The sequence below is a fragment of the Anas platyrhynchos genome, chromosome 3 (assembly GCF_047663525.1).
Source record: "Anas platyrhynchos isolate ZD024472 breed Pekin duck chromosome 3, IASCAAS_PekinDuck_T2T, whole genome shotgun sequence".
NCBI lineage: Eukaryota > Metazoa > Chordata > Aves > Anseriformes > Anatidae > Anas > Anas platyrhynchos.
Window position 1 is genome coordinate 114,826,744 of NC_092589.1, and position 17,082 is coordinate 114,843,825.

At 39.5% G+C, this 17,082-nt stretch overlaps 1 protein-coding gene across 2 annotated transcripts in view; it reads right to left on the reverse strand.

The window, feature by feature from the left end:
- Positions 1 to 2,530: 2,530 nt before the first annotated feature.
- The window catches only part of SUPT3H (SPT3 homolog, SAGA and STAGA complex component), a 278,696-nt gene continuing 264,144 nt past the window's right edge, over positions 2,531 to 17,082 (reverse strand). For both annotated transcript variants that reach the window (XM_072036526.1, XM_038176225.2), the window contains exon 12: positions 2,531 to 4,259. In XM_072036526.1, coding sequence (XP_071892627.1) covers positions 4,218 to 4,259 — 42 coding nt within the window. In that variant the 3' untranslated portion in view covers positions 2,531 to 4,217. The remainder of the gene's footprint in view (positions 4,260 to 17,082) is intronic.

The following is a 17,082-nucleotide window of genomic DNA, read 5'->3' on the forward strand; positions in this document are numbered from 1 at the left end:
GCAGTTCCAGCAATTTAGCCCTTCCATGCCCCAGATGAGATGGAGATAACAGCGCCCTACTATTTCCAAGCGGTAGTGCAGGCATAAATAAATACATAGAAGATTGCGGGGCACTCCAATATATTACAGCCATCAAAGTCGTGGTAGTTCTAAAGATTGACAACTCACATCTTCACAGAATCAGTAAGAAAATCTGCAAAGCATCTGGATGAAGACTACTCCAGAAAGACACGGATATTTGTATAAGACTCTTGTGCCAATATTTCTGTCTGATAGGAATTAAGATGGATTATCAATCACAAATATAGAAGAGAGCTATAAAATGTAAAGTGAAACTGTATTATTATAATTTTAGTTCTTGATTTTCCCTATTTATCTTTCCAATTCTCTTCCACTACTAATCTATCTTGTTTAGGAAAAGTAGTATATAAGTATAGTGGAGCTTGATTACTGAGAATGGCTATTAATGTAGTGTTTCAGAGTGCTCTCTAGACAGTTAAAAGGCTTTTAACAATAAAGTATGAAGGTTTCCTTCAAATTTGCAGTCATCTGCCTTTTAAAAGTTTGTTTCAGTTGCCAACATTTCAGTGATTTATGGAAGCTAAAGTATCTGATTGTAGTCTCCCCACAATAGACGAGGGCTGTTTTTTCTTATTATTTTTAAAGGCAACATCATTATCTTAAGCATGGGGAAAAAAAGAAAAGAGCTACATTAGAAGATACAGCTTTCAAAATAATTTTGTAAGGCATCTGGCCTTATTTAAACCATCAAATTTACATTCAATTCCTTCAGGGATGGCTCTGTTGCTTTGCGCTGGCTCTGTGCCCTCCAAATAAAGCTCTGGATTTAATGCATGCCACCGCGTTTCCCTGGCTGTACTGCCGCTCTGCATAGATATATTGTGGAGGTATAAAAAGCCAAACCTTGGACAAGATGATTCACTTTTAGGAAAACAAACAAACAAACAAAACACAAACAACAACAACAAAAAACAACACCAAACAAACCTGTAATGGTGTAAGTTTCAACTAGTGGTTAGACTTGCGACAAATGTCACTATCTATTTATTCTTAAATTATTAGTGGAAGTGTTTATGTTCCATGAAACATTCTGTATAAGCTAGACAGGAAGCTATAAAATATTTTACGAGATCTGCACACGGCCGATGGCCGAATGTTAGTACAACGCTAAGGTTCATCTAAATTCAAGAAGTGTCAGGAAATGCTTATTTTTATTTTTATTTTTCCAGCAAGATCTTCCCTTGACAAAGAGGAGTGCCCTCTGAAAACTTAGGGAGGCTGATTTCAGCAAGGTCCTGAGCATCTCTGGGGAAATATGGGGCTCTGACAGCGTCTCCTCATTTCAAGACAATGGCAAGATCCTCCTACAGGGCTGTGTTTGCTCAGAATGCAGCCTGAGGAAGGATGGGACAGGCAGTATGGGAAATGAGATGAACCCTGACTCAAAATCTGGGTCATGCTTCAGTACCCTCACCCCTGGCGACCTCCAGCTGAATTAGTACCCCTTGTTTGCAGATCAATGGGTGAAGAAACTGGAAAATAAGGTAATATAACCCCATGGCCAGGTAGACACTAAGGTGTGAGTGAAACCCCTGTGCAGTCTCATTCCTGTTGAAATTGGTTGTGTTTTCCCCACCGGGTAACCGATAACATGCCAAGCCATCGGCACAACCTAATCCAGCAATTACAAACCCACACAAACAATCAAAATTATTTGTAAACTGAAATTACACAAGCACAAAGCCATTCAGGCACAGCCATTACCACCACCTCAGACTGATTTTTATATGCAAAGTAAAGAAAAAAACGCTGAGGAGAAAATGCACAGTGCCATCCTGAACGCCCATCTCTGCAGCATGGAAGGTGGGGTTCAGACAGGCTCTGCACCCAGCATAGGTCCGAGTGCTCTTGTTTGAGCTTTAAGCAGAAAGAAAGGCAACTCTGAGAAAAAGCTATTCCTTCCCAATATAAGAATAACTTGGCTGGTTCAAGGAGGGAGACATAACCTACCTTGTTTTACTCTCAATTCAGCTCATGGCTTATGTAGAGAAGTGAAAGGTTATTATATGGGTTTACTGGGCAAACCCAGATTTTATAAATAATTGCCTGTCAGGCTGTTCAAGATAGACAAACATACGGCAGACCAACAAAAACATGATCTGTCATATTTCCGAGAGAAATGTATGTTGAGTCTTCATTCTCTGGGACTTCAAGTAGACCAGTAAAAAATAAGTGCCAGTATTTTCTCTGCTTATGCATATTTTAAAATGTAAAATCTGGGAGAGATACAGCTACGGAAGGAATTTTGATTCCATTACCCAGTGCCTGAAATGGTCTCTTCTGTCTATATGCCTGCAGATCGAAACCAAATACAATAAATGCTGGTGTGTCCTTTAAAAAAGTCTGGATGTTTACAGCAAGCGTATAATTTTCCATGATTAAGGACGCCAACAAAAATAAGAATGATGATAAAAAGAAAAGTTTAATCATATATTTCAACAAGCACAGATGGAACATCAGAAAGCTCCCCTCCCTCCCCCCCCCCCAATTAATATACGGCAGTGTACACATTACTTTTAGTCCTTTGCACACAGATTAATTCCAGAAAACAGGAGTGTGAGCAGGTAAAATTAAAAAACAATTCATAATCGGCAGTAACATTTGATGTACAAAGTTCACATTTAGGATATTTTGGTTGCAAAGAGAAGACACATTTTTCTGTTTATTTAAAATATAGATGCTTCTAAAGCTTTCGCAAGCAGGTCCAGGAAAGCAGGGCAAGAAAACCACTTACAAATGACCACAATACCATGCAGTGGGAGTAAAAGTTAAGACCTCACATACTCAGCACAAAGGAGGAGGACGGCTGCACTACATAAAAGTAATATTTTGCTGATCTCCTCTTGATCCCTTGAGTGCTCTGTCTTAATTTGAGGTTTAAGTTAGATTTCAAGCCTGCGCTACGAGCGGCTAAAGCAGACCCATGAGCTGCCCCAGGGACACAGGCAGTACATGCCTGCAGATCCTGGTGATGGGCTGAAGCATAAGCCCTTTTCTCTGGTTCAGCATCATCGTGGTTAGCTCTATATTTGTACAGATTTTATGGGAAGTAATGAATACGTTTGTGAGGACAGCACAGGCTGGAGGAGCGGGGGACGGAAAGAACCATCGAAGGAGGGACTGAGATTTAAAAAACAAATCTGAAAACAAACAAAGTGAACTAAAATATAAAAAGGCAATAAAAAGCCCATTTTGTCTTTAGCTGAATACAACATTAACACTGCCTTTGTCAGCAAAAGAGACAACATCTGCCTCCTGCAGCCAACACCTGGCCAGCACGTAACATTAAGCCTTTTTCCAGGGTCACTGAGATGGACACGGCTGGTCAGGCTGTATTCTGTATACTCCAGGATACATTTTCTGAATAGGGGCCAGATTCTGTGCCAAATCACTGCAGAGACTTCCCTTGACTTCAGAGAGCAACAGCTTGGGCCTTCGGGGAGGAATGCAACATGGCAATATTGAGGATTTGGGACTGACAACTTCACTGTGTTGGGGTGTGTGAAGAAAACAAGTATTTAACCAAAAAAAAGAGGTATAGGTTACCTGAACTTTTATCTGAAAACATTTGGATTTGAGTTAGGTATCACTATTTTTAAAAATTCCCTTGCTGGATTAAACTGGGTTATACTGTCTGAATGCTATCTAAAAATGACTTGAGGGAAATCACTGAATAACAGTATAGTTTTTCCTTTTTGTAAAAAAGACAAGGAAAACCTACATAGCCTAGAACATCTTTGGCCTCTTTCTGCCCCATCCTGCTTCACAAAACAACATCACTACTAAAACACAGACTTCCAAACAATTAAATAAAAATGACAGCGCATTTTTGAAAGGGGCTGACAGCAGCAAGTCCCCTGCAAACTTCAAACTTGTGTGATCCGTATTCTTGTCCACCTACACGCTATCCCAAACATCCTGCCATTAATTAGCTAAATGTTCCAGCTAGTAAACAAGAATAACGATTGAGGGGGCTGGAAAAAGAGACAGAGTCAGCCAGCAGATAGTCACAACAAACCAGCCCACTCACTGGTACACAGAGACATTGGAGCTTGTATTTTTTTCCTTCCATGGAGGGGAAAAGAAAATCACCTTAATATAACACTGTCTTTCCTGTTGCTGCAGCCACATCCATATTAGCAGGCGAGAAAAGTCATCCCATTTCTGCGGTAGGCACTCTGTCAAAGAAAGAGAAAATCTGTAATGAATTATCACGTCAACTTAAACAAGGGAAGAAGGCAGAGAGAAAGGCAAGGCTTTCTTCCTGTTTTGTAGACTATTCTGGCTGCAATCTAATAGTGTGCTTAATCTGAACATTTCTGGTGGGGAAGCTATAAGCAACCACGTTGTCTATTAAAAAATCAGTGTGGTTAACAAGTGGTTAGTGACTCTATTTCAGGAGAGTGAGAGATATGCAAAAATGTAACATCCTATTTTGTTAATTGCCTGCAAAATAGATGAGGCCAAAAATACACTATTATGCTGAATCTGTTTGTCCTTTATAAGCATGTGTTCTCTATTCACTATGCTCAAGAATCGCTTCTAACCTAACTATCCTAATAGTCTATAAATTACTGAATCATTACAGTTTTCCAAACCTAGCTTACAGTCTGAGTCTGCAGCTATGTAAACAGACACTGGTATAATCCCTACTCCCCAAACCAAACTCATTTTAAAGACATTCCGGTCAGTATAAAATAATTTGATATCTCACACATTGTAACCCGGGATTGAGCATTTCCAATGATAAAGAAACACAAGAGTTAAACAGCATCTGAGAAAAGAATTTTAAAAGATCCTGTGACCCTGCCTCACTAAAATATCTTTCATGCATTTTTAACATCTCTTTCGGAATCAATATAGGAAGCTATGCCTTTTTAACTCAGGCACATTGGAAATCCTATATTTTAAGGGGATATTCTTTTTTTAATTTAATTTTATTTTATTTTATTTTTCTTTTGAGATATTAATGATACCTTCAAAATGGAAAGGGGCTCAAATACTTTTGCTTTATTTGGTTCGCCTTCAGCAGTCATCCAGTTTTGAAAATGAAAATACAGTCATCTATAGAAGTACAGCTAGAGCTTTGTCAGATGTATTTTGTACCTCTTAGGGTTCATGCATTTAGGAAGTGCCTCATATACCATTTTTAGTTACTTTAGCAATTTCCTAATTAATCTCAGGAAGATCAAATTCTCCTCTCTTAGACTAGAAGAGTATCATAAAGACAGTTGAAAAGGATAACCTTGAACAACTTTGTGTATAAATAGTATTTGTACTGAATTGTAAGGAAATAGTTTCAAAAACAGCAAGCGTGTATTCAGAGAGACATTTACAGACACTGAATATGCAAAAGGAAATATGTACAAGATGTTCATTACAGCATCCCTTACATTAACACCATACTTCAACATGCTCATTGAGCAGCATATGGTATTAGAGTCAAAGAGTGGAATATTAGTTCTGGGATATATAGCCAGTCATCAGACATGACAGTATCACCACAAACAAAGAAAATAAATCCAAAAACTCCATACCCAAACATGAAATGCACAAAAACAGACTAGCCAATAATTTTGAAAGGATCCAATATATTCCCACAACCACAAGCAGCAAGTCCAAGGGAGTTTGGATCTGCAGCTTGCCCAAACCATTAGGGCTGGCATTTTGAAGTCAATGCAAAAGTAATGTTTTTAGCTCCTTGACCCCAGTATTTTTACAGAGGTTTATAACCCAAGTGTCAACCTTTAGCACATAAATTAAATATTCAGGGCTATTGTGCAGTTTGCTTGGAGATAAATGAACCCAAGTATAAAGTTGGATTCACATGAAAGATAAAAGGTTGAATTTTATGAAGGGAATTTTGGTCGCAAAAGCAAAGTTGGGCTTGGCTGGGCTTACCTGGGAAATAATGCAGCTTAACATTTTCCAACATGGGCAATATTATACGGTTAGTTATAACCCTGAAAAGGTCATTTTAGAAGCAAGCTTCAGAGGAGGAAGGATAACACCTTCAGAAAGCTGGACACACCCACCAGTCTATATTTAGTAATATATTATAGCTAGAGTGGCTATAGTTAGGGTTGAAAACTATTTCCTACTTAACTCCCTGTTTCACATACTTTAAACTTTCTGAAACATTTGCCCTTGGGCTGAAATTTCCTTTGCTTTAATCCCTGCCCGAAATTCAGTTTTGTTGGAAGGGGCCAACAAAATTCCTTAAGCCATTTTGAAGTTCAGCAATAATGAAAACAACACACTTCTCCGTCCCAAGCCAGAGAAAGTGATTCTGATATGTGCATATTTTATTAAGGAATTTGGACACTAATTGAAGCATTTCACCCCCAAAACAATCTTTACCTTCAACCTCAGCTTAGAGGCAACTGTTTTGGAAATCAGTCTTTCATGGGAGGGAGTTTGATTCATCCCATTCCATAACAAGATAACACTTCTTTCTTATTTTGATACACTACCAGATAATATAGCCTAACCTCCAAAATACTTTTATGCATAGCAAAGCTATTTTACAGTTACCCCCTCGTTCTAAGTTACGCCATTTATCTTTAAGATATATACAGCTGAATTCATGATACTAAAAAACATATCTGCACATGCCAAGAATCCTGAAGAGAAACAGCATGTTTTTTTTTATAAACCTTGTATGTGCATGGGCCATCACAAGAGAGATTGTACGTGTATGACAGTTATTCACTGTGGTTTGATATAATGAAAAGGGATGAGATTTTTGGGTGCTATCTGGCACTTTGGCAGTAACCTTGTTTAAAAAAGGACAGTTTGGCTCAGAATTACACGCGGAGGATAGCGCAGCCTCTTGATGTGGAAATAAAATGGCAGGCCATACGTGAATCCATTTGGCTGGTACAGAGCTGCAACATCCCAACATCAGGAGATAACATAAGCCCACCGTCCCTTCTGGAGCCCAGTTTGGAAAAACATTTACTGCATCCACATTTTTTTGTGTGTGCTCTCTCTCTCAAAATGTGCAGTCTACCGGCATGTGCTTTGACATTTCCTGCTGTGGGCTGACTCTTTGCCATGGCTGAAGGTCCCTCAGCCTGTTACCGCACCCACTGTGCACGGGTGGTCAAGGGACCACCTTTTAGATGTGGGAAATCACCTAGCTTGGCACAAATTATGCCGTCTACCTTCCCAGAACAGATCCCACACTATGAAAAGTTGATGTAACCTTATTTAGCCCATTTAGCCTTCACAGAAACTCTTCTGGTTTCTTGCTATCATATGGCAAGGTTTTGCATCCTCTTTTCTGACCTCGTTAAAAGCAAATCAGATTGCTGCAACCCACAACCAGAACCTAAGCAGGCTGGACCCAAAAAAAAAGCAGCAATATGACCTTCATTTTGCCCAATCCACTCTTGCCACATGCCCCTGTTTGGGGGAAAGGCATGATGATTTTGCTGCTGAGCACTCCACTTCCTGGCCCCGACCCGAGCCCAACTAGGCAGCATGTGGATGCATTTTCTTCATTTAAGGCAATCTGAAGAACTTATGTTTTTCCCATTTGCAAGTAACACAGCAATCGCAAACTCATGTCAGTTACATCTCTGCACTGCATTACACCAGACATCATCTGCCTGCCTACTGTACTAGGAAGCCTACCTTGAAAATGTTGTGCCTTTAGGTTATCATAGTACATTGGATTCTGATATGGAAAGCTTCTCTGGGAACACTACCATAATTTACTCATCTTTTATATTGTTTATATCATCAGTCTGAAAAGAATGGCAATGCAGCAGAAAATATAAGCTGTGCTCACTTCTATCACCCATCTAAAAGCAAGATCACGCTTTGTCCTTGGTTTGGTGGAAGAAGGCAAAACTAACAACTTAAGAAGGCAATTTGTAATAAAAGGCCTTGGTCAAGAAACTCCTCAAATTTCATGAAAACTCATCCACTTTCTGCTCTCTTTTTTAGTCCCATGTCCCTCTTGTAGTAGTAGCACGAGCTAGGATGCTATGATGGACAACAAAGAACTGCTCCTTGAAGAGGGCAGCAGAACTCCTGTCCCCAAAGCAGGTCATATAAACTCTTTAGTGAAGAGCTTATAAGGCCAATTTATAGGGCAGAAAGTCACCTCATTTTTAACACAGACATACCGAAGCTGTGATTTACAGAAACAAGCACCAGCCAAATCCAAAGATTTGAGTACTCCTCCACTTTGGAGCATACCAGATTTGAAGACTAAGACTTCTGAACAGGCACCTTAGCTAGAAATGGTTTCCAGTTAACAATTTATAGTAGTGCATAACTTCCCAGCTGTAGCATGATGATAAAGAATAATTTTGGCAAGAGAAAGAAACAGCTGTGACTTTTGAGCAGGCTGATAGGAATTAAATTCTTTTTTGGAATAAGTTTTGGAAAGTGTAGGGTAAAACATCTCCAGTGGACATCTCAGACACGGGGGTCTATTGGGCCAAATCTTCCACTAGTTTCATGCTCGGGTTCTGCTTGCATTGAAGATGAAACAGAATTTTGTACCACCAGATAATATATTGTTTTATCATTTAAAGATGATAAATCCTGCATTACAGGTCCTCTATAAGCAAGTTACAAACAACATTTTTAAAACAAAGTATCTGTCTCTTGCTGTCCTTGTGTATGTGTGTGGGCAAGTGGTTTAATTACAATGCATGAAGTGGAATGGCAGACAGAGACATCAAAATCAAAGAGCAAGTCCTGGCTGAACTTCATTAGCAAACATAAATACAAATAGGCACATCATGTTTGTGACATGCCACGGTCCTTTCCTCCTTTGGTAATTTTACTCTATTCTCTGATATTTGCATAAATGTAAATCAAACCATATGACTTAGACAGGCTTATGATAGGGGAATCATATGCAAAACGTTTTTTCATTAAATAATTTTCTTCGTGCAGTCTTACAGTGTTACTGTGAAAATCAGGGAGGATTAGATCTCAGACAGTGAAAGCCTTTATTTAAGAACAGTGGAGGGAGCCCTGCCCTTTAAATAAGAGACATTCTTGGATCAGACACTGGCTGGCAGAATGGAAAAAAGGATGTAGCATTAACTTTCATTCCATTCCAAATAACCTGGAACCCATAAAACACAAAGATTCTCTAATTTTAAATCTGCTCCCTTTCTCCCTGTGTTTTCTTTCCATTTTATTTGTGGAATGTTAACTTTAAAATTTCATTAGCCCGCCATAATATCAAGCAAGTCATTCTAGGCACATTCATAGCTCTTTCTACATAAAAGCATCTACATTAAAAACCCTGTGATTAGAAGGTTACTCTTCTAATTTTCCCAGCCTGCATAGTCAAACCACATGCAAAGAAGTGTCAGCTTATTTACAGATTAAAATAATAATTAGTTTAGGAGGCAAAGCATAAGCAATATTGTTTAAAAAAGAAAATCTGCATGTTGTTTAGAATTAGCTGCTTCTGTTTAGGTCTAAATAAATTTGTATGGATATAAACTCTCCTTATTAAAATTATATACATGTTACAAAAGAAATATAATGGATAATTCTCTTTCCAATTTAAAACAATAGCATTGGAGGCTCCAGCTCTACAAACCCATCTTTAATCAGTAGTCAAAGCACAGATGTCTGATATTACTCAGAGAGTGAAGGAACTTTTTATGTATATAATGTCTAGAACATGGTCAGTAATGAATAACAAATCCCAAATATATATGTGTAAACACCCAGGTTTAGTTGATTATGAATTTGGACAATGCACCAAATGATCTCCCTTCTGTCCTCATGAAATCACACAGATTTCATTTAGGAAGGGCCAGACAGCTGTGCTGAAAGCTCCAGCATCCGTTTACCCATACAGCTAAGGTCATCCTTGAAGCACAACCACTGTTGTGATTAAGCTAGCCCCAAGGAACCACAGCTAGGTGTTAAATAACACAAATAAAACAACTTAATTGTCCGGGTCTGTTCTCTGAGTCTTCACCCAGCCAGTAGAACCCCAGCTACAGCAGTGGCTTTTGTGTCGTGAGTACTGGGTGCTCTCCTGAAAGGGGACGCAGATCATCAGTACACTGTACGTAGGCGAACGCATACATCAAGCACTGATAAAAGCACTGCCCCATTAAACCACCTTTCAATGGTCTGTGACAAAATGTTTTTCAGCTTTGTCAGTTCTGGGCTTCAGTTTGCTTTTTATCTGCCAATGGCATAAATATTTTCAGTAATCACATAAAACGGTGTGGTTGTATCCAGGAATGGGATATATCCAGGATAGATCATCCAAGTCTGTTAAAGAACATAGTCTAAATCTGAAATACCCAACTTTTTCTTTGTTGTTCTGTGCTATTGGGAATAATGACATTCCCGAGGCTGGTGGAAACACAGGAGCTCTGAAAAACAGGACCCAAATGTATTTCTCAGACACCTTTGTGCAATACCGCCAGTGGAAGGAGAACAAAATTTAGGGCTTTTATTGCCCTTCAGCTCTTTTTGCCAAATTTGTGATGCCGCAGTAAACTAGCAAAGGCTGTTCACAGGGCTGGGCCGATATTATAAGAAAGAAAAACAAGGCAAAAGGATCATGGCTTCTGTTGCAGCAAGAACTGGGGTGTGGGAGTGGGGTACCAACGTCTGCCAAAAGAAAAAAAAAGAACAAAATTGGTAGGGAGAGAAAGATCATTTTAAGTTTCTCAGAGGGTATTGTAAACAGTGGAGAAAGAAGGAAAAAATGGAACCATAAAACAATACTTGGCAGCCAGCTTTGCAAAACAAACATATTTTCACAAAGCTCTTCCCATCACTGCCACCAGCTTTAATAGGCTGTATTTGTCTGAGAGCAAGAAACCCTTTTTAATTGTTAAGAGAACAGAAGACGCTGCCTAGCACGCTGGAAGAATTTCCTCTTCTGAGTCTTCACCGAGACTCAAGCGCTGCTCGGTTCAGTGTCAGGGAGAGGAATTACTTCCCTCGGGCTGCAAAACCCGGGCTGGGTTCTTGAATCCCATCTCCTGAACTGAGGGAGCAAGGCTGCCTTCTCCTGGGGAGCAAGTTTGCATGGGCTTTGGTGTAATGGCCCACAGCACCAGACAGGCCACTGGCAAAGTGCACAGAAGACCTCAATAGATACAACCTGATGTACCCAGTTGTAAAGGAAATGTGGAAATTCCCCATCTTAATGGAAAGGTCATGGTTCCTGAGTATCATGAGCATCGTAATTAGTTCATTAATAATTTTACCACCTTACGTCACATTGGTCAAAACGCTTTGAGCTGCCCAAAGACTAATGTCTCCTCTTCTGAAGTGTCTCAATTTGCTGCTTTAACTGTGGGGTAGCAATAATATGCATGGGCAATTTTGCTATGTCTGAGAATTAAATTAAAGCTAGAAGCCTTGAGACATATGTGCAAAAGACTTTAAGTATGGTCAGATACTGAAACCTCTGGTTTATGACTCAGGGCACACCACAGATCCTTAGTCACTACACTCCCATGTGAAAATTTACCACTAATAATAAAAATTCTTTCAAACTGCAATACAGCATAATGAGCATGAAATAGCCTGGATGGCTCACCCTCTCCAAGGATGGCTTTTCTTGACCTTGTAAGGTTTCCCTTTGCTGAGGAAGAGGGTCAATTTTTTAATTTTAATTTTATTTTTTTTTCTCTGTAGATAGTGAAAGCAGAGGGTTAAATTGTTCCTACATGTCACCACTGCGCATGAACTCAGCATATGATTTTTAGCGAATTTATTTGGAAACAACATGGTGTGGTACAGTCGTCTGAGCACAAGGACAGGAGCCAGGGCTGGGCTCTGCTCCCAGCTCTGACACTTACTTGCTGTGTGGCCTCAGACAAACCACTTAATGTTGCTGTGCTTCAACTTCCCCTGTCTTTGAAACAGAAATACTACCACTCACTTAGAACTGTTTTGAGGATTGATTGATTATGGAGCTAATACATCGTATTTTGGAAATGCTGCATGCTATTCAATAATTATTATTTGCATTATGTTATGTCTCTTCGCATTACGTTGTGTTTGGCCATTGTAGTGGCCAAAACACCAGATGTACAGAAATGGATGCTGAACTTGGCAGGTACTGGATAGGAGGAGCGGGTGTTTCAATACACTATTTGGGGAAAAAAAAAAAAAAAAAAAAAAAAAAAAAGATATTTCACCTATATTATTTTCTTGAAACTGTTGAAATTGTTGCACCAAAAGGAGCATTTAATGACCTTTTGCAGCATACTTCTCTTTCCCCACCCCTGAAAATATTCTGTGAATGCTCACTTCAGAGGGCACACCATCTGCACTCTTCCTTTTGATTCAGCAAAACATCTTCACGGGGAAATGAGTACCCAACCAACAACGCGGGGCGGAAACCCTGTAAACAGAGGAATTTTCTCAGGCTCCGAGGTCCTTCGCGGGTGGCGGCGTTTGGGTGCGGGCCCTCCCAGCCCCGTGCACCGACTGACTGATGCACTCTGTCTGCAGCCGGCTCCCGCTCACCGGAGCAGTGGGAGGTAAGAGGAATTAAGGTAATGCATCAGTGGTTGCCAGTGGAGGAGATGGGGAGGGAAAAAAAAAAAAAAAAAAAAAAAGAAATATACTATTTCAATCAAAGTCTGAAATTTGTAGAAGTGGTTTTGGTCTCAATATAGAAAAAATATTTATCCAAGAAACTCCTACTCGGGTGCGAACATCCTACTTCTAGTGGGATTTTGTTTGGCAAAGTGCTGTGAAAGAGTGGAAGCTAATACAGAGCATGTCTATAAACAAATATATTTATTTAGTACAGATTGACACATTCACTAGAGTATTTCAGTGATTACACGTGTAAAACTATTTCCTATAGTGGTTTCCTTTTGTGATTCTGCTAATTTATTCAATCCACCCCATTTTCATGCATTGAATGTTATGAGCCATTTCAGCCACCCAGACTGAAATGTGCGTTCGGAGACTACATGCCTGTTTTTTCATTTCATCATCTACACATAATTATTTGGTGATATTAGGAATTCGAGCTCAAATGGAAGCCAACCAACATTTTAATAGCTTAAAAATCATACAAAATGAAGTCTGCCCTGAGGTTAATGAATAAGAGCCAAATCTTGAGGTTCTCGCTCAGTTTTTACTCACTCTTTATCCAGGCAAAAGTTGAATCAATTGTACTTGGACTGATTAAAAACAGAAGAACATATATTTGGAGCTTTCTCTCAGGTAAAACTGAATAAATTACCTAGGATTACGCTTTAGAGTGACATCCAATCGATCTTTCACATGCATTTCTGCAGCACTCTGGAGAAAAAATTCAATGCTGAGACAGTTTACCCAGTTAAAACAATACTTTAGCAGCAGAATAAATTATTACACACTACCAGGTTTTATGGCACTCATATTAGAAATAGCCCCAAATCAAAATATGCTTTCTAGTCCCTCATGAACTTCCACATACCAGGATCAAATCCAAATTTAAAAAATGGTGCATGAAAGCTGAACACACTTATCCTTCAAAACAAAGCTCCATCTCTAATTTGAACCTTAGTCCGGGCATATATTGATACAAATATATGATTTTTGATGACAGGAAGCACTTATAATTTAGGAAATTAAAGCTTATTCTTTAATGATATGCAAGTTGTCCTACTGCTTGTGCAGAGAACGCAATGTGCCTGTAAAAAATATAAAGCAGAGCAGTTAATTCCTTTGAGCAGTTAACACTTTACTTGTAATTGGTGATAATCACAGGAAGATCCTCCTACCCTAAATAACAACTCATTTCAGTATTGGACTTTGCCAGCCGTGTCAAAGCAATGACACATTTATCCCATCAAACAAGATCTAACCATTAGGATGTGGAAAGGAAAGTAGTATGAAGAACAGATTTACTGGGCATATGCAAAGTGAATAAGAGAAGGAAACAGTCGTTAACAGGAATGATCTGGTCATCTGTGAATAATAACAGATCACGGACGTGGTCTGTATGATAGCGGCCCTGCTCACTATCTCCTGACAGCGTGCAATTAGGATCTCAGCACTGAAACATGCCGAGCATATTAAGAGCTCGACTGTGGGTGGCTTCTTTTGTAAATGAGCAAGTGGGGACACGTAAACAGAGGAGTCTCCTCCAACCACCACCCATGCCGCAGGCCTGGAGCTTTCCAAGCTGCAGTGACTGGTCCTGCTGTTTCCAACCCTCACCACGGAGGTGAGTGGTCCTGGGTCTCCCCCAGGCCGTTCCTAACAGTGGTTGCCTGCAGGACGGATAGACTCCTTCACGTACTTGCACTGGGCTCTACAGACCACGAAGAGCACGTTGGCCAGCATGCCAAGATGGCTCAAAGCCCCACAGGTTGATGTGCAGGGCAACCAGCGTAAAAGAGTCCTTGTTGTACCTTCAAAGAGGTGGCAAGATATAAGCTGAAACTTGGGGTCCCAAGGACAGCCAGGACTTTTTCTTATTATAAATTATACATTTAAAATTACACTATACCCATCTTCAAATGTTGGAAAAGCTCCTTGACAGAAGATGGACTTCAAGTCTTTCTAAGGAGTGGCTCAAGTTACCTATGAACTTTCCAAATGTCCTTCTGTCTGTCTGCTCTGTACCTCCCTAACATCTTGGCAAAATGGCCCATCATGGAGATACTGGGAAGTTGCTCAGAATAGCAGAATTCTAAAATGTCTTTCCTAGAATTGACTAAAATTCCCTTTCATTCATTTCTGATTGACTGGTCTGCGGAGACAGCAGTAATATTTACTTTGAAAGAAAAATAATTAGACTGTTTCTGAACTTTCATACTCCTCTCCTTCTCCACAGACCCTCCTATATATGTTACTTGCTATGGCAATCTTTACTAAAAATAAATTTCTTTTGAACTGCTAGTTCAGAACAATGCCATTAGGAATATCTCATCCATCTGACCCATCACATCAACAGTTCTCTTCTTCAGTACCACTGTCTCTCTTGCCTTTTTCTTTTGTACCCTATTTTGCAGAAGACGTACGTTTATATGCACATCTACAAAAATGATACTCGCCTGGAAACAAAGTGGTCAGGCCATAAGATTCTTCTGGCTGATTGCCACTGTTCAATCATTAAATATAGACTTAGGAGTAAGGAGATGGATTATCGGCTTGTATCTCCATCAAGGGCTTTTCATGATATCACAGCCCATATTTTTCTAATAACATTGAAGAATATTTAAATCCTTTATGAAAGTTTTTTCATAAGTACTCTTTGATGGAATAACATTTTGATTTGTGTGCATGCTGACACCAGAACAGCTCGATTACTGCATGTTCATTTATCAAAGAGCACAAGGTCGATCCTGTTCGGATGCGGAATTATTACATCAAATACATAACATGCACTAATCATGCTGACAGCAATACTCCCTGCTTCTCATTGCTGGATATACAAAAACAACAAACAATTACTGTAAATGAAGAGTTAGTTAGGTCTCATTAAACGGTATTGTTACTAAAGTAATAAGAGTTTATATTAAAAAAAAAAAAAAAAAGGTGGTAGGGGAGTTATTGAGCACCAAAACTAGAACATATTGCAGTTCCTAGTCTTAAAAGGTGATAGCATGCAGTGGATCCAGACTTCAGCAAAGAGAGTATGTTGTCTTGGTCACATTAATTACTGTAATGGTGTAACCCCCTTTTTCTTTGTTTCTCCTTCCACCCCCAGCAGAGTGGCTGTTGGTAAGACGGGAATGTCAAACCCAGGTTTTCAGCCCTCCAGTAGCTCTGAATTTCCTGGCTTTTGTGGACTGAAATCAGACCCTTAACATCATTTTTGTGCATGTTGTTTTGGGTAATTGACATTAATTTTTAGGTTGCATCACCAATGTCAATCAGCACTGCTCTCAGAGGACTGGAGTTAAGGGGCCACAATAAAAGGACATAATATTGTTTCTTTTGTTTTATTTTTGGAGCATTTTGACTACTCTATACTTTTCCCGTTGATGTTACATTCTTTTTGTGTGAGACATTGTAAAGCATTATTGCCTGTCTTGTTTAAAAGACTACTTTGGTATTACAGTAAACGGCTCTAGGGGCTGGGGCAGTCAGCACTGCTAAAAATTCAAGCTGATACAGTCAACACTGGTAAAAATTCAAGTTGATACCTTTTGTCTCTGTAACACTTTGAAGAAACCATGAAACAGCAACACATTTCTTTCAAGGGAGATGTATTGCCAGCTACAGATGTTTTCCATCTGGGAAGCGGAAGGTTGACCCCCTCCCCCTCCACTCATCAGTGTTCTCACATCGTAGAAGGCATCTACAAAGACAACACGGCTGTAAATGATATTCCACAGAAGCCTCCATCAGCACGTACTGTGAACGAACAAGCTGATTTTCATTGTACAGGGCAGGAATATGCACCGTTGTAGCCTGTTTATGGTAAAGACTTTGACTCTTCAGCTTCCCATTTTACCAGCATGCTGCACAAATATTTTAGTAAGGGGACAAGAGAAGCCAGATTAGGCTTCTGATGCTAAAGTAAAGAAGTGGAAAAAATAAATTAAATTGGCAGAGATCACTGAAGATTATTACATTGCATCAGCTGGTGCATTCAACCTCTCCCTCAAATCCTTTGAGTGAGAAGGAAAATTCTCTTTCCTACAAGATCATGGTTTTAACAGCAGGAGCATATGAGGCACCTCTACTCAGCTAGACCTATTAGACATTGATACATACACAGCATCACAGGTATACCCATATAACAGAGCAGTTGGGTGAAGAAGTGATCTGCTGCCCCATATTTTTTGTTGCTCTCATTCCTATGTAACAGCTATAGTGAAAATGGACTCAGATGTACAGCTGGACTTTAAAGAAAGTAGAGATGTATTTCCAAATGTTACCTTCCTGTAATAGGAACAATGTCTTCAAAATATCTTAGAGCTCCAAAGCACCATTTTGCCATGCTTACAGTCTGGTTCAAACGAGCTTGTTAGGTGCACTCAGTATGTTTTGTCCTTTCATAAATCTGAATGCTTTTTTGGATACCTAAAT